General features: G+C 39.9%; 3 protein-coding genes across 9 annotated transcripts; 2 read left to right on the top strand and 1 right to left on the bottom strand.

The window, feature by feature from the left end:
* Positions 1–77: 77 nt before the first annotated feature.
* On the top strand, positions 78–5,425 carry LOC115743365 (proteinaceous RNase P 1, chloroplastic/mitochondrial). 4 transcript variants are annotated; one of them, XM_048283518.1, is made up of 8 exons: positions 78–231; positions 803–896; positions 1,061–2,257; positions 3,044–3,133; positions 3,216–3,397; positions 3,923–4,043; positions 4,980–5,048; positions 5,179–5,425. In XM_048283518.1, the coding sequence occupies exons 3-8, from the start codon at positions 1,088–1,090 to the stop codon at positions 5,299–5,301; spliced, it is 1,755 nt and encodes a 584-aa protein (XP_048139475.1). In that variant the 5' UTR covers positions 78–231; positions 803–896; positions 1,061–1,087; the 3' UTR covers positions 5,302–5,425. The 4 variants fall into 4 exon arrangements, with proteins under 4 accessions (XP_048139475.1, XP_030533972.1, XP_030533971.1 ...); XM_030678112.2 differs by having other exon boundaries at positions 803–2,257; XM_030678111.2 differs by having other exon boundaries at positions 78–396; positions 803–2,257.
* Positions 5,426–8,013: 2,588 nt separating this feature from the next.
* Positions 8,014–12,573, top strand: LOC115743421. 2 transcript variants are annotated; one of them, XM_030678186.2, is made up of 6 exons: positions 8,014–8,124; positions 8,522–8,600; positions 9,182–9,277; positions 9,690–10,206; positions 11,026–11,161; positions 12,260–12,573. In XM_030678186.2, the coding sequence occupies exons 3-6, from the start codon at positions 9,208–9,210 to the stop codon at positions 12,452–12,454; spliced, it is 918 nt and encodes a 305-aa protein (XP_030534046.1). In that variant the 5' UTR covers positions 8,014–8,124; positions 8,522–8,600; positions 9,182–9,207; the 3' UTR covers positions 12,455–12,573. The 2 variants fall into 2 exon arrangements, with proteins under 2 accessions (XP_030534046.1, XP_048127271.1); XM_048271314.1 differs by having other exon boundaries at positions 8,019–8,407.
* A 1,528-nt stretch (positions 12,574–14,101) lies between these two features.
* LOC115743294 (protein DEFECTIVE IN MERISTEM SILENCING 3) lies at positions 14,102–20,176 on the bottom strand. 3 transcript variants are annotated; one of them, XM_048284897.1, is made up of 9 exons: positions 20,023–20,176; positions 19,731–19,798; positions 17,219–17,362; positions 16,912–17,026; positions 16,369–16,603; positions 15,864–16,055; positions 15,462–15,782; positions 14,780–15,005; positions 14,102–14,328 (listed from the first exon to the last, which is right to left on the bottom strand). In XM_048284897.1, the coding sequence occupies exons 3-9, from the start codon at positions 17,345–17,347 to the stop codon at positions 14,293–14,295; spliced, it is 1,254 nt and encodes a 417-aa protein (XP_048140854.1). In that variant the 5' UTR covers positions 17,348–17,362; positions 19,731–19,798; positions 20,023–20,176; the 3' UTR covers positions 14,102–14,292. The 3 variants fall into 3 exon arrangements, with proteins under 3 accessions (XP_048140854.1, XP_048140849.1, XP_030533877.2); XM_048284892.1 differs by lacking the exons at positions 19,731–19,798; positions 20,023–20,176 and adding an exon at positions 18,550–18,876; XM_030678017.2 differs by lacking the exons at positions 19,731–19,798; positions 20,023–20,176 and adding an exon at positions 18,288–18,526.
* Between the last annotated feature and the right edge of the window lie 3,216 nt (positions 20,177–23,392).

Here is a 23,392-nt window from a genome sequence, read left to right as displayed (position 1 = left end):
CTGATTGAACATTCCAGAAAATTTGGGGGACGTACCATGCTACAAAACCTACAACTAGCATGACATGATGCAGAGTAGTAGAAGATATGAAAATGCTACCCCTCCACAAGCAGCTTCCCAGTTCATGGAGTCTCCACCGGCAGGCAGGTGACAAGCTCGGTGTTCAGCTTCCGAGCGACCCTTTTGGAGTGAATCTGCCATCTCCTGCGGGTGTCTTAAATCGATGCCCATGTCTCTTCCATTTTTCCCCGTCTCTCTTCCCCGTTTTGCGCAATTCTCTTCCACTGTGAATGCGAAATGAAACTGCTTTGTATGAATCGCTTTGAAGGGCCTGGGCTAAAGCTTTCGGGATCGGATTGTTTGTTCAGATACATACCGTGACCCTCCCTCATGCTCGTACGTTGCCAGTGCAATGTCTGCTAGCTGTTTGATGAAGTTCTCAAACCAACGTTAAAGTTCTCTGCTTTGTTGCTGTTCCCGTGATGTGATGCCCTGGTTTTCTATATATCATCTGCATGACAAAAACTTCGTATCTGGGTCTTCTTTGATGGGTTTTAGTGGATTGTTATTTTGGAACATTTTGAATGATCTTTCTAGCGCCACCTCCAGTAGCAGTAATGGAGTGCCCTTCCTTATCTTCTGCTATGTTTGGTTTCTATAATTCTCGTTTACAGATCTCATGATTGGATGCGTACAAAAGGATCAGTGTTGTAAGACTGGCGTTTGCTAGAATTACTGTGCCATTTTGGTGTATCATCGATATACTCTAGCTAACGTGGGGTGTTTTGATTTTCTTTTGCAGATATCTTCTTAAAATTGTGAACTGGGGAATGCACTGACGAGTTAGAGCCACATCCCTTGTGCTGTCGAACTTTGTCAACTATCTACAGACCAAGGCAAGCCAGGACTGCTGTTATCTGGAGACAAACCAGAGTTTTTATTTGTCTTTTTCACGCTCTCAATATTGAATGAGGGACTTGAACTCTCTTTGGGTTCTTGATGTATGAGTCATCTCACTGTGGTTTCCATCGTGGTTTGCTTTGGCGACTATAATAAATAGCCAAGTAATCATAATTAGTTGAGAAGTATGGCACTTGCTAAAAGATTTCCTGTCTTGTCATTTGTCACAAAATCCGAGATCCCACTTCTTTTAAAACATCGGAAAAGATTCTTGCCTCTGCGTTGTTGTCCAAGTTCCTTCATCACCAGAACTGTTAACAGTTATTCTTTCAATCCTCGTTCTATGAAGAGAATAAACTGCCTTTCCACCTCAGCAAACCTTAATTCCTCGCCACCACTTCATCAGACCTCTAGTGAAAAGGTTTCCAGGAAAGCAAAGAAGAAAGAACATATGGAACTACCTGAGTCATTGCTCAAGTACAAGCTAGATATGTGCTCAAGACATGGAAAACTTGTTGAAGCTCTTCAACTTTACGACGAGGCTCGGGAAAATGGTGTTCCAATTTCTCAATACCATTACAATGTGATGCTTTATTTGTGCTCTTCTGCTGGAAGTGGTTCACTGGGACAAGGTGGCAGTGAAAATGATGAGGACCTAAAAGATTTAGGTATGAAGAGGGGCTTTGAAATATTTCAGCAGATGGCCATTGATAATGTTGCCCCAAATGAAGCAACATTTACCAATGCTGCAAGGCTAGCAACTGCTAGGGAAGACCCTGAAATGGCTTTTGATTTGGTTAGAAAGATGAAGAACTATGGTATTCCACCTCGCTTGAGGTCCTATGGACCTGCCTTGTTTGGGTTCTGCAAAAAGGGAAATGCTGATAAAGCTTATGAGGTAGACGAACACATGGTTGATTGTGGAGTTTTGGCTGAAGAGTCTGAGCTGTCGGCACTTCTGAAAGTTAGTGTGGATGCAAAGAAGGCTGACAAGGTGTATGATTTGCTGCACCGAATACGTGCTACTGTGAGGCAGGTTTCTGAATCATCTGCTCAAATTGTTGAGGATTGGTTCAAGTCTGATTTTGCTGCTAGTGTTGGCGTAGAAAGTTGGGATGTTATCAAGATTAAGGATGGAGTAGTCAAGGGAGGAGGAGGTTGGCATGGGCAAGGGTGGCTTGGCTCTGGTAACTGGAGGATTAAAAGGACTAAAATGGACAACAAAGGTGTGTGCCAATCCTGTGGTGAGAAGCTTGTTTGTATTGATATTGATCCAAAGGAGACAGAAAACTTTGCCCGCTCATTGACCAAACTAGCTTGCGAAAGAGAAGCTAAGGCTGGTTTTGCAAAATTTCAGGTGTGGAACCCGTCTATCTTCATTGGATCTTGACCATTGAAAATAGAACTAGCTTCAGTTCTTGACATACGTGTAGAATTGATCACCATCATGCATATCGCCATCCAAATTGAGAAGGATATCGTCTATGCTGTTCTGGTGCTATGAGTCAAATGGGAATGGTCTCTCTTATCCGGCACTCAAACTGTTCATTGCATTTCTGGAGAAGTCTTTAATCAACTTCCAATTGTCAACTAAAATTGGTGGGTTGATACAGTCAATGCATTTAAGAAATGAAGGAGTTTAATGTGAATGAATAGAAGACAATGGCATCATTAAATGCTGAAAAGAGATGAACAAAATTGTTTGGTGTTTTATGTTTAAGCACATTTCTCTGCTTGCTGTGCAAGTGTGATATCAGATTAGATGTGTAGAGCGATTTTAAGAGGTGTTATTCCCCTGTTTTCAGTAAATGACTGGTTTACTAGATTGGGATAGTACAATTGTGCAAAAGATGTTCCCCAGTTTTCAGGAAGTGAACAGTTTACTGATTGGGTTAGTGCTTTCATGCAAAAGATGGTAAAGAATGAGATCAATATTAATACGTGTCTTTCAGTGCTAAATATCTGTATATGTCCATTTCACTCCCTTCCTGTGGGGATCCATCATAAGTAATTAAAGATTAACTGTAGATGTTATCTGTGTTTATGGTATTGCTTATAATTGGAGGATGTTCGTATGCTTTGGCAATCTATTAGGTTCTTGTTTTATGTCATGGCAACTGAATGAGGTGATAAATTCTTCTAGGCTTGGCTTCGGAAGCATGGACCTTTTGATGCTGTCATAGATGGTGCAAATGCGGGTCTTGTCAACCAGCATCATTTCAATTTTTTCCAGGTGGAGATTAGTCCAGCAATGTTCTGATTTATTAATGTTTTTTGAAACAATGTTCTGATGTTGAATTGTTGTTTCGTTCTAGGTCAACTTTATTATGAACAAGTTACGTGAGATGAGCCCGTCAAAGAGATTCCCTTTACTTATATTGCATAAAAGGCGTGTGAGTGGAAAACCTGATAAAGATCCTAGGAACAAAAAATTGTTGGAGACATGGGAGAAGTCTGGTGCACTGTATGCAACTCCCCCTGGTTCAGATGATGATTGGTAAGGTTTACTACTTTGTGCAAGTCTAGTGAGTGCATCTTTAACTAGTAAAGTTCCTCTTTTCTGGTCCATTTTCCACCTTGACGCTGGGCATTTTGCTTGGCAGAACTGTCAAGAGTCTTATTGGAGCAGTGCTTTCGGAGGTTACTGACCTTATAGTTGGAATGACCACAATTTGGGGAGTGATATATCAGATGAAAAATTTTCAAATTAGTGGACCCGAGATTCGAAGTCAATGGGATATCATTTAACTAATTTTATACACAAATCTAAGGGGATAGAAGGTCGAAGGTAAATTTCTTTAAGCAGTTTGACAAGCATCCGGTCTGGTTGGGGGAGGAGGGGGATGGGGTGACATAGAAACTGTCTTGGGGAAGAGGGGGTGGGGGACATAGAAACTGCCTCAAGAGCTTGAATAATTTAAAACCATAGACACCATGATCAAGGCAATGATGGAACCATCATAAATTACATTACTTGTGACGTGTGCTATTCACCAATCCAGATCTCATCTGTTGTGTCCAGGTACTGGTTATATGCTGCTGTCCATTGTAACTGTTTGCTTGTCACCAACGATGAGATGAGGGATCACCTATTTCAATTGCTTGGATCTGGCTTTTTCCCAAGATGGAAAGAAAAGCATCAGGTTGATATTCATTACATGTTTTCTTTCTTTTGGGTTTGGGATTCTGTTGTTCATTCATCTGCACGTCTCAAATTCTGATTACAGATAGTGAAGCTGATGGAAAAGACATAAGCAGCTTAAAGATGGAGTGATTGATTGAATATTGATTGACATAATGTCCACCATTTGGACACCGTGTGTTCCTTTAATCATAGACGTGGATCCAATAGTCTTATTAGTCATAAGTCTCATAGTTCTGTAGCTGTGGCTATGGGGTGCTAAAAGCTAGAAAAATGTCACACAAAAAAGGGACAGAAATTTTAGACAAAATTAATTAAGGAGAATATTCCAGGAAGTTTATATTCTGGGCTCCACTCTATCTCATGGACATTGTATCTTCCTCAACAAAGAACTTCATTGATTGAAGTTGCCTGTTTTTCTGTTGTACACCTAGTAAAAACTGGAAAAGGTAAAGTAAGATTTTGATTAAATCTGCTGTATTGGCATGGGAATAAAAATATCTTTAGACGGCATAGCACCTCATAAAGTAACACAGGGAAGGTCTGTCCAATTGGAGGCATCAGTTAGCATTTCTAATATTCATGGAGAGACACTTGTTTATATCCCCCTTCACTGTTTTCTCTCAGCATATTTGCAACAGCAAATCAGGAGGAAACACAGAACCATGATTGTTCATTGCTATTATGCTGCTGAATGTCTTTTTAGAGAATCCTAAATTGCTTTCAGTTTTGACTGTATATTTTACCATCCTCTGGATTTTTTTTTTTTATAAATTTCAACAGCTGGCTGAATGGTGCACTTTGTGTGTGTGTATTCTAGAAGGTTAATATCTTAAATAGCCCTCTCACGGTTAGCTGCTTCCTTTGCTGCGAGGGATATATGATACTTATTTAATATGTTCAATTTAGTAACAGTGCGAAGCTTGTCTTTGTATAGGTTCGGATATCGGTCTCAAAACGCAATATTCAACTTCACATGCCTCCACCTTATTCAATTGTCATTCAGGTTGTCCTCTGAACGTAATCTGTGTGTTCTGTTATCAGTGATGCCATCTTATAATTTTTCTCTTCTTTGGAGGAACGCCTCTCTCTCTCTCTCTCTCTGAGACTCATCAAGGCGGCTTACGTATTTGCAGGAGTCGGAAAATGGTAGTTGGCATGTGCCAACAGTCACAGGTGATGACTTGGAGATGCCGAGGCAATGGTTGTGTGCTACCAGATCCAAAAATGTGTCAGACTCACTGTCAAACTTATTCTGATATCCTAATCTGTATCATGCCATTATTCATTCTTCTGCAAATTAAAATCCATGTCATTCCATGGACATTGTTTGATGTGTAAGATTAGAAGATTAAGGAGACTAACTTGAGTGGAACAGGAGCAGAGATTTTTTTTTTCCCCGAAAAGAAGAAGGAGAGGGGAATTTAATAAGCCTCAATTCGCAAATTAAACACTTTAACCAGCCTTGCTCCTGCATTCTTATGTACTGAATTTTCGTTTCTAGCCAGACATGTTCTTTTTGCGAATTCGATTCCATTTGTTCACAATTTGGAATCTGTTGGTGAGTTTATGTTAGTATATTTCGAGCCTGTCAATCGATCTTAGTACAAAGGTGCATTGTTTAATCCATTATATAGTAAAGTCTGTCCGATCGAACTAACTCCACACCGGTTATATATATATATATTCCTTTGGATTAGTGTAAAACCGTTCTTATCTTTGTTTTTTATACAGGAAAAATTACCAAAAAAATCATTAACTTGTTGCAATTATGTCAATTCAGTCTTAAACATTTACATTTATACCAATTCGGTCTATTTGGCCAACCGGGGTTGATGTGTCTCTGCCGGTGCCGATATGGTCAATTTTTAATAATATTTCAATTTTTTCCAATTTTTTCATTTTTAATTGTTTTTATTTTTTTTTTCCTTTTATTCTTTTTCTTTCTCTTTTTTCTTCCTTTTCCTTCCGGTCGGCAGCCAACCTTAGCAGTTGGCTAGTCAAATGGACTAAATTGGCACAAATGCAAAAGATTTATTGACTGAATTGAGACAATTACAATAATTTAGAACTTTTTTGATAATTATCTCTTTATACCAAATTTTATCGTCAGGTTTCTGAACTTATATTTTGCATCTCCCCAACTATAAAAGACGCATTTGCACAATGCCACAACCAATGGAGGATTAAGTCACTGCAATGAAACCCTAGTTTTCTGCTTTAGCTGACCGACATTGGAAGATTCAAAGGCCCCAGTAGTTGCTGTATAACTAATTAAAAAGCTTCTGGAAAGCTCGAGATATTTTCCGTCGTCGGAAGGCCGTACTGTGTCCGGTGGCCATGTCTATGCACGCCCTGAAATTTCCATATATTTTGTTACATAGTCGGAGTCATTATACGGAGTCTATAACGACAATAACCATGTAAAATGATTTCTTGTATCGCCAACGGCTTAAGACGCTTCCTGGTGGGACATGGTACAAATTTTATATCCACACTTGCATGATTAGGTTTGTCTAAAAAAATTGTGAAATAATACAAATAGTCCCGAAACTTTAGCTCGATTTTAATATGGTTCTTAGACTTTTAATTTGTTCAATATGGTTCTTGAACTATTAGCGAATGTTCAATATAGTCATTCCTTCGGTTTGTTGAAATGGCAAATCAAACACTATTTGATGACATTGTTTATTATATACCAATTTGGACTTTTAAAATGATGAGTCAACGTGTCCATCTTTTTTATCCATTTACTTTAGACAAGGGAAGAAAAAGTACGGCGTTAATATGTCAATTGTCATTGATGACTCGGGATATTATATCCCTGTTTGAGCTGAATAAGTACTCGGATAATGCACTCGCAACTTTTTTTGTTTGTAAGTTCGATTGAAAGTAATATCCCGATTAAATTATTGAAAGCCTCGTCGACATATTCAGGTTAACTTGAATAAACGGAAGTACGATGTTAAACATTTTCATATAATTCGGAGACTAAATTAGAAGAAAACAAATTAATCTATGCGAATGGAACACAAGAAGATCACTTGATTCAACAACAATATAGGGAAATTGGGTCCACGTTAATCACGTTCGTATTAAAATCTTATCTGCTTTACCTTTTTCGAAATGTATACACTATAACATATATTACTTCTGCCGATCAATATCAGTTTTAATTTTTAATTTTTTGGATTGGTACATTAAATATGATTGTCTATCCAAAATGAAATTATGATAATTTTTTTTTTAAATTTTAATTTGCGCAACCATCCCATTCATATTCAATTTTCCTTTTTCAAGTTTATCTTGTTCGTTGGACTCACCGCCTAGTATCCTAAAAAACCCTTGGATTTTAGATCTAATCTCAATCCAAGCTTAAACTTTTTATGGTTTCTTAAGTATGTCCTTCGTCCAAAATTTCTCTTGACAATTGAGAGAGGGAGAACACTCGAGCGTGAGATGTTCAAGCGTCCAGAGCCAAATGTGAGTGCGAGAGATGGAAGCCTCCCGATCACGAGAAATTGAAGCCTGAGTATGAAATCGAAAATCTTCGAACGGTATGGAAGGAAGACTCTATTAAGAGTAAGAGTAACTAAAGAAAGCCGACATTAATTGCTTCGATTTTTACCCAATTTCAAATCTAATAAGATGTTGTTTGGGTTAACATGAAAATTCATCTTCCCAACACGTCTTCTTTCGAATATGAAATTTGAAGAAAAAACACATGGAAATGCCACATTACTGAAGGCGATTTTGGACAAATGGTTCACGGAGACAGATATGAGACTTAAATAAAAAGCGGTCGTTTTTATGAGGCAAAAAAAAGTTTAGATGAAATTAGGACCGACCCGGGAAAAATTACGATATTTTTAAATTTATAATAGAATTGGGATGGGTTTTTTTTTGTTTTCTTTTTGTCATATGGATTGGAGTTAAAGCTGGTCTTTTTTTTTTTTTTGGTTCTTTTTTGGATGTTAGGCATATTGCCCGTCTCCATGCAAGTGAACTCAGTTCCATGCACCTTTGCCAGAGTCAGGCTGAAAAGCTTCATGCAGTGACATACGCATTTGGGCGAGCACTCGGTCAGCACGTATCTTCCCCGTGATGTTTTGACATGGAGTTAGCTTTCCGACTATCGGAACAAGAAAATTTTCTAGAGAGAGATCCCAAGAACGGGTCTTGGGTTTTGTGCGTATCACCTGCTCGACGAATTGCGGGGGTGGTTTCGCGTTCCGAATCACACTCGAGATGGACGAGTTTTTCAAGAACCGAATGTTTGCAACGCACGCGGTCGCCGCCGCTGCTTCAGTCACTTTTGGAACGGCTCTCACTTACCCGCTTGATACGATTAAGACCCTTATGCAGGTTTGTTGCGTGCGCTTATCGGGATACAACTATGCCTTTTGTTTTCTTCTTTCCCCTCCAAAGTAGCAGGGCTTTCGATTGCCATCATATTTTTCTCTCTGTGGTGCAAAGCAGGTTGGTTCTGGCTCAACTAAGCAGTTGACTCCAACTCAGGCTGTGGAAAGAGTTCGGGCTTTGTCTGGAGGTTTTGGAGGTACCTCGGGAATACAGCCATTTTTGCAGTCCATTTACATTATCTTTATTCGATTTTTATCCGGTTTGTTGGTTTATTCTTCCACTAGCTCGGAAAATGGATCGGTATTTGTGAAGTACATCCCGTGGTTTTGTTCAAAGCTATAACATCCGTGATCCATTTAGTGGTCTTGAATTAATTAGCATTTTCCGGCCGAGGAAGTAGTTCTGTTGCTTATTCAACATAAATCATGTAAAATACTGTAAAAAACTTAAGATATCCCACTTGCAAAAAATTCCTCTTGTGGAATAACCTTTTGTTTCTGGAGTATGCAATTTCTGCAAGCTCTTTGACGAGATCATCTGTTTAGTAAGGACCTTCTTCATGATGGAAGTTGGCAGTTGAAGTTCTATAATGGTGGAAAGGGGTACCTATACCAATATAGGGCAACTTGCTTGAGAATTGTTGCTCCTCCTTTTTAGTTGACTGTATGTCCCAGGAAGATCAAACACTTTATCCATAATATTTTTTGAACAAAAACAGTTCGATATTCATACACGTGGTTCATAGTTGTTGACTCTGTCATTACTCTCGAATTGTAGGACTTTACAGTGGCTTTGGATGGCTGATGCTGGGGAGAACATTTGGTCTAGGAGCTCGTTTTGGGTTTTACGAAATTCTAACAGCTTTTTGTAAAGGTACTTCCTTTTCCACTATCTTGTCTTCCAGACATCTGTGTCTGACTATGACTATGCTTTGTCTGTCCTCCGTTTGTCATTCTTCCTTTTTCCCCGGCAGTATATGTTCATTTTCTTACATGCCTGTTGTTGAGTACACCTCGTTTTAGATGGTGGCTTCGGCTTCTTCACTTTTTGAAACCACAAAATGAAACAAACTTCGATGCCAATGACCTTTTTTTACCAGTTAGGGATTTTATAATCCCTAGCTTTCCTTTGAGTCATCTATATATTATAACACTTTTTAAGAGATGCTTTTATTTATTAGTGAGCAATGTACTTTATGAGCTGATTTATACTCCTTTTTTTGTTTGGCTAGCAACCTGATTTGTTTAACTTGTATATTAACTAGTAACAAATATTTTCACTGCAGATGGTCGGGAAGACAATTATGTGTATGTCTCTGAGGCCCTTTTGGCTGGACTTGCTGCTGGTGCAGCAGAATCACTTATAAGCTCTCCATTTGAACTTCTCAAACTACGATCACAGGTTGGCACTGCTTCTCGCGTTTCGTCCTCTGCATACATCAGAGCAGAGCGAGCTGCTTCACCTGTAATTGAAAGGTTACTACGTGGATATAACCCAGATAAGGGAGTTTTGAGCGAGTATGTGGGCCTTTTGTCCACCTTAACCACCAGGCATCCCAATATGGCAGCCGCCTTGCAAGAGTACCCATGGATGATGACTGGGTCTGGCAGGCCACCTTCCATATGTGATGTAAAGAGGTCATCAGACATCATATCTTTGGAAGGTTGGTCAGCACTATGGAGAGGGCTCCGATCTGGAATTGTTCGAGATTCCTTTTATGCGGGCATATTCTTTACTAGTTGGCAGTTCATGCACCGAGCTATGCTTGACTGGAAGGCAGTAGGGATGGATCCTAAACCAAGGTCTTGAAACTCAGTTCCACTTATCTTTCAAGGATTTATATGTCTGTGAAATTTTCATTGCTTATATGCGAGTGAATTGGTAAGGATATCTTGCTAAATTTGATCCCAATCCAGGTATCTTCCTTAAAGAGGAAATGGAATGTGAAAGTAGAAATAGCTTTGCCGTAACATCATGCAAACTTAGCTGTTCTATGGTATTTTGCGCACGTTTATGCTCTGGAATGTTAGTGCATCTCCATAGCCCTTCGTGAGGGTTTTACAATGTATGTGATTGATAGGGGTGTCTGGATGGAGGTATTGAAAAAGATTGTTTAATACTGCCTCACTTGTTTAAAGCTTTTTTTGGGTCTGTAGAAGTATAAGGAAAGGATTTGAGCATTGAGTAGTACTCAAGTCTTCTTTCGTTAATCTGCATTACTTGCGTTCTGTTTACCCACTGCAAGCAACTGACATGGCAATTGCTCCCTAGCGTGCTATGCATAGAGCATTCATAAAGAATTTAGCTCCTAGGATGTTTTGTCCTGAACTGAATTAGCATTTTTACGAGCCCCGATTTGTGGCTGCTGCTGAAATTAAAAATATATTTCTGAGCCGATGCAGGAGATCGATTTATTTATCCTTAAAGATTGTGTCTACAATAGGAAAATTGTTTTGGAGGGCAACTAATTCTGCTGTCAGTATGTACTACTAATCTAACCATGCTGTTGCATGCTGCTTCAAGGATTGCTTTAAATTGGATTGATTGAATTCAACTTCAATATTATTCAAATTGCTCTGGGGTTGACCTTGTCTTTTCTTTTTCTTCTCATGTTGGGACAGTTCTGATGAAGAAATTGGTCCGTTGTCTCCTCTAGCTGTTAGTCTCTCGGCTGGATTTTCTGGAATGATTGCTGCTGCAGGTTCTCACTGTTTTGACACTGCCAAGAGTCGGTCGCAATGTATTGTGCTACCTAAGGTACATTACTCTTTGCTGAGAGACATTTTATTTTGGTGTTTGGTTTGGCAGTTCATGTTGACGATATGAGTTTGATAGACCATTGGTCATATTCTGAGAAAGTGTGATTTATTCAGGCTCTGTGATCTTGTTTTTTTACTTCATGGATCATTATTCTTGGGATCTTATTATGTTAGATTACAACTCAAGAGAGACAAATCGGAAAAAATTAAATTAGTGAGATCTATCTCATATAAAAGTAGCCTCACATATATGTTTCTTGATGTTGTTATTTGTGTATATGCTTTCACGTGTTTTCAGGTACTTATACTTAACTTTGCTTATTCTAGATTTGGGTTGAAAATTCTTCATAATAATCATCGCTCCCCATTTTCTGATGTTATAAGGTTAAATGAGGTCTATCCTATTCTTTCATTTGAAATTCATGATCAGATTTCATACAGGCACTTCAGAAGTTGCTACACTTGTTTTGACCAGCATCAGAAGTTGCCACTTGCTTGCCCTAACATGGAAGACAAATTTTTCCTCCCCGCCATTTACAAGGGTTTCCCGAGTCTTGAAATTAGTTCTCTTGCATTGCTCTTTCCCAACTACCCCATCCGGCTCACCCCAGTCAACCCCACCTAGGTCCTTTCAAGCATCGCTACACCTCCCCCAACCAATTAGGCAAAGGGTAAAAAAAACAGTATTGATTTGGATATCTGGGCCTACGCCTACACTTGATGACCTTATTTTGCAGTTTTGTCTTTAAGATACAGATGCAGGTCCCAGACAAAATCAGGCATGAGAAATAGGTGTCTGAATCTATACAACTTCTTGGATTGTCCCACTCAAGTATATAAGGATAGGAGATGCTCATTGTCATTGTTCTGTCCTTATAAATTGACTAGTAACATAAGCTCAGTTACTGTTATTGCACAACATAGTGTCAGATATGTTAGCTGTACCTATCTTGGTTTGTTGTCTCATTGGCTTATGAGGGGGAAAGCCTGGTATATACCATTCTTTTTTGCTAGCCATACTGCCATGGAGCAGGTGTACCTTTTATAGAATGCCTTGCTGACTGATCCTGATGGTTTTGCGTTGCTTTGTTGTCAGTATATCACTATGGAAAGAAAGCTTCTTAGATGGAATACACCAGGTAGCAGATTTGAGAGAGCAACTGGCATCCACCCTTCTGACCGGAATCTTCTCTTCCGCGGAATTTGGATTCGAATGGCTCGTAGTGGGATTGCATCCTTCATGATTGTTGGTGGTTATTTCTTTACTGTAGATCATCTAATTACAAGTTGAATGGATAGGACTGATTGTTTGATAAACTGCAGAGATGGTATCATTTGATGATTATGCATTTGATTTCATTTGGTTCGGCTCAATTGCGAAGAACATGAAATGGCTCATGTACTACTCAGCGGCATCTTTCTCAGGAGTGGCTTGAGTGGTGGTGTGACTCTGGATGCTGATGTCCAGATAGCTTCGATGTTGCAGGACGAGCACGCTTTCTCAGGCTCGATGTTTATATCGTTTGTCTGGGTTGGCACCAAGACATAGTCGCAGTCAATGCAATCATCCCTCTTCCACAGATAATTTGACATCTTCTACAGTGGTTTTGTCACATCTTGTAGTGTGGTATGAGTTATATAAAGATACATTTGGCTAGGAAAGTCTTGACATCTGGGCTGTGATATGTTACCACACTGAATTGAATGAAACAGTTGTAGCTTCACAAATTGCTCTCAAGGTGAGGTATGGATTAGCTTGGTACATGTTCCTCAATGCGTTTCTTCGTCGTAGACAAAACTGCTTTATCATGTGTATTAACACAGATAGACTCTAGGCGCTGTGCCCCGCCGTAATTGATAGTGGCAAACAGGTGCTGCTAGCGAGTGAAGCTTGACACTCTTTATTAGGGATATGCCTATTGCTCCGGGCCCTAAAGATTTGAAGAAATTTATGTATACTGATTTTCTGAGATCATACTTGGATACGCTCGACTGCTCAATAGGAGCTTCAAATTCTCTTGTTTCACCTTTATGTATGCTAATCTTTTTGAGATCATACTCAGATACGCTTCAATTGCTGGATAAGAGCTTCAAATTCTCTTGGTTTCACCTCAGGTTCATAATATCGTCCAACTACCACGACACAAACAGTATCGATCGAGCAATAGATAAGCTATGGATTCTGACTCGAACAAAGTATGTGTTTCTCTTAAAACGATTCATAATCTGAGTAATGAGAGGAATTCATTCCTGACTCTCACATGTAACCAGTGGCTCTGTGAGCAGGGCGTGCGGTCAATCTGTACTTTAGGTCAAAGTAATCGGACCGTGGCACAACTCCTAATGCTGCATTCTTCATTGGCGCTCATATGCTCTATATAATGCTGGAGCGCAATAAGGTGTGATTCCATGATGACCAGCAAGCGATTCGCCGCATGATCCGATAATAACATAAGGAATTAGCTAGGACTACCAAATAGATTCAAGCAGCCCACAATGGAAAGAGATCAACTGCTGTTACTAATAGGCAAACCAAGCACAAACTGGACAGGGCAAGGCACAATAATACTTGAATCGGGGAAAACGGTATTCAATAAATGGCATACCACATAAAAATTTAACGTTGTATGACCTATCGCCCAATCCGACCATATATCCGCCTCTCATATATCATTGTTTTGACAAAAAAAAAGATCTTTGTATTTGTCACAAACATAAAAAACTCTAAAGAAACATTCGATTGTGACATGCATATGTGGGCCTTTCTAGCTAGGACTTGTCATCCAGAGCTTTAACTCTATTTTAGGACTACCAAATAGAATCAAACAGCCCACAATGGAAAGAGATCAACCGCTATCACTAATAAGCAAACCAAGCACAAACTGGACCTGCAAAGGAATTGGCATGCATTGAGAGAGAGAGAGCTTTTATACCAGACTACAGTCGAACATTGCAAATACAATTAAACCGCATTAAACCGAAGACATTATTCCAACCCATAGACCTAGGAAATAAGTCCTGCCGAAAACTTAAAACAAGACAACAAGTCAGATGAGTCGGGGCGTCTTGAAATTCCGTCGGTTTACTCCGCTTGATTAATTGCAAAGATCTCTTCCTCATCCAAAAATTTCATTTGGGGGTCATGGGGTTGCTTCCCATATGAACCTAATGCAACCATAGGATGACAATTTGTTAGAATTTGTGTCATATAAAGGCGATCGAGAAAATTTATGCCGAAAGTAATCCTGAATGTCAAAAGCAATTCCAACATCTCCTATGCTTCCGGACTAAAAGTGGGAAAAGATATAAAGCTCAGAGATGCACTAAATCTATGTACTTTTATTTTGTTGCAATTCATCAATTTGTGTTGACTATAAAGTTCACTTGCATATAATTTCACTAGAATGTGCGGTCAGTTTTAATGCTTGATTAACTGAACGGTATGCTGGACAAGTTCCACACTAGACCTAAGTGCCCCTGTGCGTGCACGCGCACGCACAAATAATTACACGAACCTAATTTACACACTAATCAGCAGAGAAATGTTCCAAAAAAACATTATGATGGCCATCAAAATAAGGTTAATGCATCACTTCTACATTGGATCAGACATTACCTGGGTCGCATAAGAAGAGCTTTGAGCAAGAAACATAACAAATTCTTGCTTCTTTCTATCGAATGCCAGTTTAGCATGATCCAACATTTGTCGCTCTCGTTGCAAATCTTCCAGCAGTTTTTCCCTTTTCCCCTTCAAGTCCCTCATCTGATTTTCAACTACACGGTAATTAGCAGGACGACTGGATGCACCCGATGGTACTGGAAATCTCACAGGAACATCCTCCCTTAAAATTGATAGCAGGGGCAAATGCAGCAGAAGAAGACCACAGTTACTTTCAACCATAGAAAATAAAAAAACTCTACAACCTGACCAAAAGGAAATATTACAAGAAAGAAGATACCTTTGCAACACAAAAATGACAGACCTTTTTTTAAATGTAACTATTTAATGCATGCAAGTATTGACCTGTAGCCGCAAGCTCTACTTGATTCTTCTGTGAATAATGTTCAAGACTTGAGCAAGAAGACACAATTTTACATTGAAGAGGACATAAATGATTAGAGACGAGCTGACGTAACCAAAGAAGCCATCAAGATCAGGAAGGACCGTGAATGGACACTTTATGCAGCATATTTTTTTCTTAAATAGACCTTCCCAATGTGCAGGAATTGTTTACTAAAATGCATCAGAATTTTACATGGATGCACATTGTCATTGATGATGGGCAAAGCTGTCATACCGCTTGCCTAGGGAATACACGCCAGGACCTCTAATTATTCCACCATCCAAGGAGATGGCTCCACCACTGATTACAGGAAGAGCACGTAGCATATCCAATCTTGTGCTATAGACTTGAACACGAGAGAAAAGATGATAAAATAGAGTCTCCCTGAGACCATGACCGCTGGGTGTTAAACAAACCAAATGGGTGGCATCTATGTCAATCATGTTGACAGCAAAGCCAAGGAAACCAGGTGGACATTCCCCATTCGGAAATCTGGGCTTAAAGAGATCAAGCCGTCTCTGGCCATCATCAGCTACAAAATCACCAACATATGGTCTGACAAAATTGAATGAAGTAAATTAGTTTCTGTAGAAGGTTAAACTCCGCATCATCCATCAAGACAGATAAGAATCACACCTTAGTTCTTCTAAGCAAATAAGGAGAAATCTTCCATTTAAAATCCTCCCAATAGAAGAACTAAGCCCATGAAGACCAGCACATTTATCAATACTGCCGTCTCTATTATATGTTTCTAAAGCCTTGATGCCTTCTCGAGTCTTGCAAACAATGGTAAGCATGGTCTCCGCTCCTAAATACTCGGAGAGAAGCCTAAAAACCAGACAAGGAGAGTGATGAATTGACATTAGAGCAAGATAATGAACTAAAACAACACAAATTCAATCTAGGATATGGACCAGCAAGTCTGAGAATATTAGAAATCGCAAGTTGGAACTACCCTACTTGCAGCCATATCTCATGAGCATTCATGAGACAGGCTCACTGCTCTCTTAACAATCCTAAACATTGGTCTCGAGACATCAACAAGTCCAGTCACTTCTAACACGAAAACAGATAATTCAATTACTTGTGAGAAAGCAGTTTCAGTTCCAACTTCTAACTATCGATGTCTCACTGTACAAACCTGCTAAGATTTTCATCTGCGACTTTCCCTAGAGTAGCAACTATGCCGATGATATCCTTGGATAAAGCAAGATTGGGAGCCTCATTGCCATGACTATTTATAAGTTGGCACCAAATTCCAGCAGCAGATTTATCATGCTTCAATATTTGCTCAGTTGTTTCCTCCTCACCTCCATTGGAAAGGCTACGATCTTCAGCGGTAATTGGCGCGGAAGAATGATACTTCCCAAGAATGACTGAGATATGATAAGTCAAGCATGTTAGAAGATGCCGTAACAATCAAAGAAGTGGCGATTGCGCTTTGCTTTTCCTTTGAGAAACTCTATGACCTCACCCCACCTGATGATGCGCATACTATGCTAACCCAGTACGAGTATATGAGGCCATATTCAAGGTCTTGCCTTCTGATTTATGTTAAATAATATTCTGTATCATGTGTGACCATATTGCAAGGAAAGAAGGCCAGATTTCGACTTCCATATAAAAAGGTCTGAATGGTCTAATAGGCATTCACGCTGCAAGCATCCGGTTTCAGATAACATACCTTGCTTATCAAGAATAGAGTCATCTAATATGTGTTTCTGAGCCTTCAGAGATTTTATGTTATCCTCATGCTTTTTGATTTTTCGACCGAGAGACTGCAGATCATCTTGAAGTCTCTACAGAAACACAGGCGAATATCAGTTGGACTGACCTGTTCAATCCAAAAAACATTCTCATCCCTGTATTGAGTACGACTAAGTCAATGGAGACTGAACAGGTCAAAATCATTACGCTAATAGCCTAGATGAAGATGAATGTTGGACCTGTCTGACTCTCCAAGAAACTCCCGAGCCATTTCAAATACAAACCTTAGAACTGTTAATTAACATATCTGCCTGTAAAACGCCTCCAGGTAGCACTCCGCTGTTTGCATTCGCAGATCCTTCATTTTGATCAACAACCACCAATGCCAATGAGTCTTGGCGGGGTGATGCCATTGTGTTCAAAGAAGGCTGCAAAGGGATGGACATCATCAACTAATTATGTGCATCTTTGAAAAACAAATAAGCTGAAGAATGCAGATCATGCGATATGGAGTAAACTAAAGCTGTCAGTAACAAAATAAGTATATAACCATCACTCATGCACAGAGAAATTCCAAGAGACGGTGCACAATTTGAGTGAAAACGTTTGAACTTTTCTTACTTCAGACTGTCAATGATACCATAATGAGTAACAAACCATGTTCTTGGATAGATATCTTCTCATGTAACCAGAGAAACCAAAGAACAGAACTTGTGATACCTGAACTCATCGCAGTATCTGCCCATTTCTTAAGTTCAGCAGATTATCATGATTGCAACATTGAACTTTCTTTGTTGGATCAGAATCAATAGTTCGATATAAAGTGTGGAGCTCATAGCGATTAGCAAATTTAGCTTGTGCTCAAAGAATGACATGCAGGTTTTCCCATATTGATAGACAGCAAAAGATCTCGGTGACAAATTGAAATGGAATGTTCCAACTTTCTAATGATCTTCCTAATCAATGAATTAACCGGCTAAGGGAGGTCATCTGCTTTATACCCATATTCAAACCAATTGGTCCTCCACCCATACAGCGAGTTCTCAGTTCATTGAGCATAATACACATTAAATTCCTGCCAAGCTCCTAATTTATGTCGAGATTAAATGTACTCTAGCAACTGCACGTCTCTCCGAAATTCACGCGAAACACTATACAAACTCGAAAAGTTTGAAATTTCACAAACATAACTACAAGTAACCTCTACAACTGTTACCGGAATTCTTCCAAGTAATCAACTACATTGTCAAACCCGAATACATATTTCCAATTACGATCAGAATTTCCGACAGATATTATCGAACTCGAACGCATACGAAATCATCCACGGCCAGCTTAACCAAGATCGCATACAATATGCACATTCAAAACTCTTTCTGGGCAATTTTTATAAAACCCCGAATACCACCGAAGGTCGAAACGAGGACATGCAAGCACGGATTAGATAAAAGAATCGGCATTCCCGTGGAAAAATCAAAACTTGTCGGGCAATCGAAACTCGCGAGCCAATCTAGATAATTTTTCCGTTATTGGGTAAAGGATTTTTTGCACAGCGATCAAACCCAAGGCAAGAACAAGAAGCGAAAGCTTGCGTCGAGTGGAGCGCGTCGCTCACCTGGTTTTGGTTGTTTGACTGAGAAGTCGACATTGAGACAGAATCCAGTTGAAAATGGAGCGCTCTCTTTCTCTCTCTCTCTCCCTCTCTCGCTCCGACAACTTACGAATAGACTCTCGAAGACTGCGCAGACGAGGAGGTTTTTAAATTCGAACAATTTCGTTAATTCTCAACTTTTTCTTAAACAAGTAATTTTAATTATCAAAATAGGTAGTTTAATTTTGGTCATCGGCATTTATCGTTCTGGATAAGATATGATATGAAGTCCGGATATTTTACTATATAAGTTGGATATTTTCATATCCCATGAACTGGAATAACAAATATGTCATTTTATGCTGCCCATGAAGATGTGTCATTTTTATCTTCATTACCTGCCATATTCCTAGTAAAAGGAAAGAAAAATAAAAGCTCACAAATTCGACTAATTGAAAGAAACAATTGCATTGGAATCGTGCAAAGGAAATGCAATTGATGAAAATGTAAGAAAGGCTTTCAGCAAGAGAAGAATAACTAGGAAAAAATGTTCCCTTAACTTTAAACTTTGTCCATAACATTAGCAAATGAGCAAGTGGAATCAAATTATGGAGTCAAAGCATACATGACACAATGAGACACTTTTGGATGGTCCCAACAGCTTCTTTTGAATCTACTTGGACTCAATCGACAATGGACATTCTCCTCCTTTGAAGTTAACACAAAAGGAGTGGAAGACAAAGGCCATAATGTCATTATTCTCAAATGACAAATCAGCACCTCATTACACATGTCTAAGAGCAAGAGAAAAATAATAAAATCTTACATTATTACAATGGAAACAATTGATTCTTTAAATAATGTCAAATCACAAACCTCTCTGTTGCCACCACTCGCACTTCACTCATTAAACACTTGTATCGCCAAATTTTGCCTCCATGTCTTCTAATGATTCGACGGCTCAACAATATCAATTGTTTCTACGTCTTTGATGATGATGTATCTGAATGCTAAGGAATTATTCACTAATATCAAGATCCATATCTAACAAATTAAAAAAGAAAAGAAACATGAGATGCTAATTGTCAGGTGACATTATAGCAAAATCCTCCAAAGCCCCATGATATAACTTTTTCAAACCAACAAAAGCTACATAAAAAGATAATAATGCATGCATAGAACACATAGGGGACATAGATTCTCACCGAATCAATCCATGATTATTGCTGGAAATGCACAAATCGAAAGTATGGCCGATTGTTTCTCACGTTCACTGAAATTACACAAACGAAAATGGTAAAAATCTCCCATAATACACTACTAAAGAAATCGAAAATGCACAATCGAAGACATCTTCCGACCTATATATCGAAGCATTAAAATGATTGTACCATTCTAAAGCCACAGAATCGAATACGAAGGTTAAAGTGACATTAATAAGATAGATCAGCCAGAGAACTTTAGATCTAGTAAGAGAGAGAAGGTATGATAATTCACCTTCGCAATTTTGAAAAGTATAGTGCTTCGACTCTCTCGTCACTTTCAGATTCGTCTGGAACTAGAGAACTACAGAAGAGAAAGAGTTTCGTCTTTCTCATTGCGGCGAAAGAAAGGCAGATGATAGGGTTTTTCTAGAGAATAGCTTTTATAATATGAACACGGGAATCCTATCTCGGTTTTTAACCCGACTAGCGGTGGCAACTAGGTGGGATGGGTTGGGTTTGGATGAGTCATAATGAATTCAAGCCGAACTCACCAATTTAACTTACATTAGCCTTTTTTAAATAATTTAGATGGCCCACACCCAATCCAAACCAAGGATGAACTAAATCCGGCCCAACCAGTGACCAAAGTTGTATGCATTATAAGGACAGAAAGCAAACGGTACTCACATAACTCACATTTTTTTTAACAATTCCACTTAAGCCTTTAACAAATTTAAAATAATAAAAATTAAGCATATATAAAAGATGAAAATGCCAAATAGATGTCCTGCGCCCCTTCCTCCGTCGCCGGCACCACCTTGAGCCACCGCCGCACTTCGGCCACCACCCTTTCATTTGCGGGAAAGCAATTTTCTTCGCCAAACAAAGTTGCCGTTTGTTGCGCATCGAAATCCTTCGACAGGGCTTTCTTGGTTATGGGTTCCGGGCCCAAAATGACTATAGCCCAAAAGGGGTTGCTAACGCGAGAATCTTTTATCGAACTTAATCCGTTCGTTTTCCGAAAAGGAGTTCGGGGTCGGTTTTGGACAGAGAGTGTCAAATGCAGTAAATGTCTTTATTAACACAAAAGGCGTGTTACGGACTCTTAATAACCTCGACAACCCAACACGTGCAATAGTCGAGGCGTGCAGCAAGCTTCGACACGACTCTGGAATTAAATCGGCAGGGTCGGACAGAAATATAGGACACAATGCTGGAATTCAATCAACAAGATTGGATGGGGGATTGTAGGACACAATACCGGAATTGAATCGACGGTACTAGACGAGATGGATGAAGGGTGCAATACCGGAATTGAATCGATGGCACCGAACCTAGTGAGTAGACGTCGGAATCTAATCGACGACACCCGACTCTGGATATGAAACTCGCCGGAGTTGAATCGACGACGGGAATATGGAAAGCTACAACTAGACTAGGCTAAAGGCTTAAGAGCTTATTTGAAAAGATAAGTGTTTTTGTGTATGTGTTGTGTTTGTGTCTTGCTACTGCGGGGTATTTATAGGCAGACTTTTTGGTAACCGTCGAGTGATTTCTTCCTTTGGCCGCACGCTTTATCCTTTTCCATAAGCCACGTGGATAGTTTTTCCGACGGTTTCTGGTATTCGCGCCTTTTCTTTTTACCTCGTGGGGATTACCGTCAATCTTTTGGTAACCGCTCCGATCGTGGCTCTTCTCCGCGCGCTTTTCTTGTTCCGGAAGGAAATGGCGCCAGAATCCATCCCGACACATGGCACCTTTTTAATTAGTATGTTCCTTACCTCGGTGTTCTTTTACGTAGCCGATTGTCGCCACCTCACGTGCTTGCCACGAGCCCTCTTGGATTGTTTTAGGTGAACACCGTTTTTGCTCGCAAGACTATCGCCAACGAGGCTATTGATGTTGCTTGCGATGCCATTGGCGAGACCGGCGATTGTAGGCGACATTGTAGACAATGGAGGGGCACCATCGGTGGTGATTCTCTTTGCCCTTTCTCCCTCTGTAGAAGAAGAGAGGAATTCTTTTATTTTTCTCTAGCTAATTACTTTTTGAAAATTTTTTAAATAAGGGTTTGAAGTGCCATCGTTTTTCAAATAAGAGCTTGAAGTGTCCTCATTTTTTTTTAAAATAAGGGTATAGAGTGAAATTTATTTCAAATAAGGATTTGAAGTATCGTCATTTCTCAAATAAGAAAAACTTCCAATTAAGGGCCTGAAGTACCATATTTTTTTTTTAAAATAAAAGCCTGAAGCAGACCTTGTTTCAAATAAGGGCCTGAAGTGTTTTCATTGTTTTAAAGAAGGGCTTGGTCAATAATATTTTCGTCTTTTTACTCTTTTTCTTTTTCGTCTTTCTTCTTTCCTTTTTTCTCTTCTTCCTCGCAGTAGTCGCGGGCTTGGAACAGTCGCTGGATTTATGAAAACACCATTCACCTTCGAGACGATCACCCGAAGACCCCGTTCCAAGCACAGCTTCATGGCCTCTTCTAATGAATTTTTCTTAGTCAAGAAGAGTCCAAAATTCCAATGCACAACTGCATTTCAATACCCTCTTCTCAAATGATTGTTGCAAACTAAAATTTCCATGGAAGATCTCAGTTTCCACACCCAGCAAGAATCAATCTAAGCGCTAAACATCGATTCTCACTATTCCAAATACACTAACTCCAAAGCAATTCTCTGAAAAAAAACAAAACTAAGCTTGAGATCAAAAGTGTGACGACCCATACTCGGTAAGTACGGAGGGACGGGCTAGTACAACGCCTTGGCAATATGCGGGCGAGGCTAATCGCATGTCTTTTGTCCCACATCGCCTAGGAGGCGAGTCCGGACTAGTTGATAAGGCTTAGGGTTCTTTACTCTGTGTATCGCGTTCTAAAACCGTGAGGGTTTGGGCCCAAAGCGGACAATATTGCATAGTAGTAACCCCCGGGTCCTTATAGGTGGTATTAGAGTTAGACTCTCGACCGCATGTGGGCCACGCGAGGGTGCTGTGCTCGAAGGAGGGGAGAATGTGATGACCCACGACCCAAACTCCGTAAGTACAGATGGACGGGCTAGTGCAAATGCTAAGCGTATACCTTCTATCCCATATTGCCTAGAGGGAAGTCATGGGCTAGTGGATAACTTAGGGTTCTGTGTAATGCGTTTTAAAGCCGTGAGGACTTCGACCCAAAGCGTACAAATATTATATAGCGGTAGCCCCAGGGTCCTTATAAAAAGAGTCCAGTCTCCATCCCGCTATTAACAAATCAATCAATCAATCAGAAATCCAGTAGCTATTCCCAAGATCAAATTGTCCAAACTCCCTACCCAGGCAAAGGCCCACCTCACGGCCCACCAGCGAGGGCTTGCCTCGCTTACTCAGGGGAGGCCAAGCCTTGTGACTGTTGGCAAGCGTAGCCCTTGCCAAATCGAGCAAGGGCCGACCTTGCTTGGGCAAGGTGAGGGCTGCCCTTGTCGGAAAAAAATTTGAAATTTGAGGGTACGTGTCCCAAAGTGTTCTCCAAGTCTTAGAGAAGCTGTGAATTTTTTCCGTAAGTTCCATTCGAAGAGATTCAGCTTGGAAGTTGGTCAACGAGAGCACGACTAGATATTTCCTCAATTGGTCATTGCGGAGAGCCGACTCGGCGTTCGTCCAATTGCTTCGGGAGTTTGAGCCGA

This window comes from Rhodamnia argentea, chromosome 1, assembly GCF_020921035.1.
Source record: "Rhodamnia argentea isolate NSW1041297 chromosome 1, ASM2092103v1, whole genome shotgun sequence".
Classification (NCBI taxonomy): Eukaryota; Viridiplantae; Streptophyta; class Magnoliopsida; order Myrtales; family Myrtaceae; genus Rhodamnia; species Rhodamnia argentea.
This window is presented reverse-complemented; position numbering and strand designations above follow the sequence as displayed.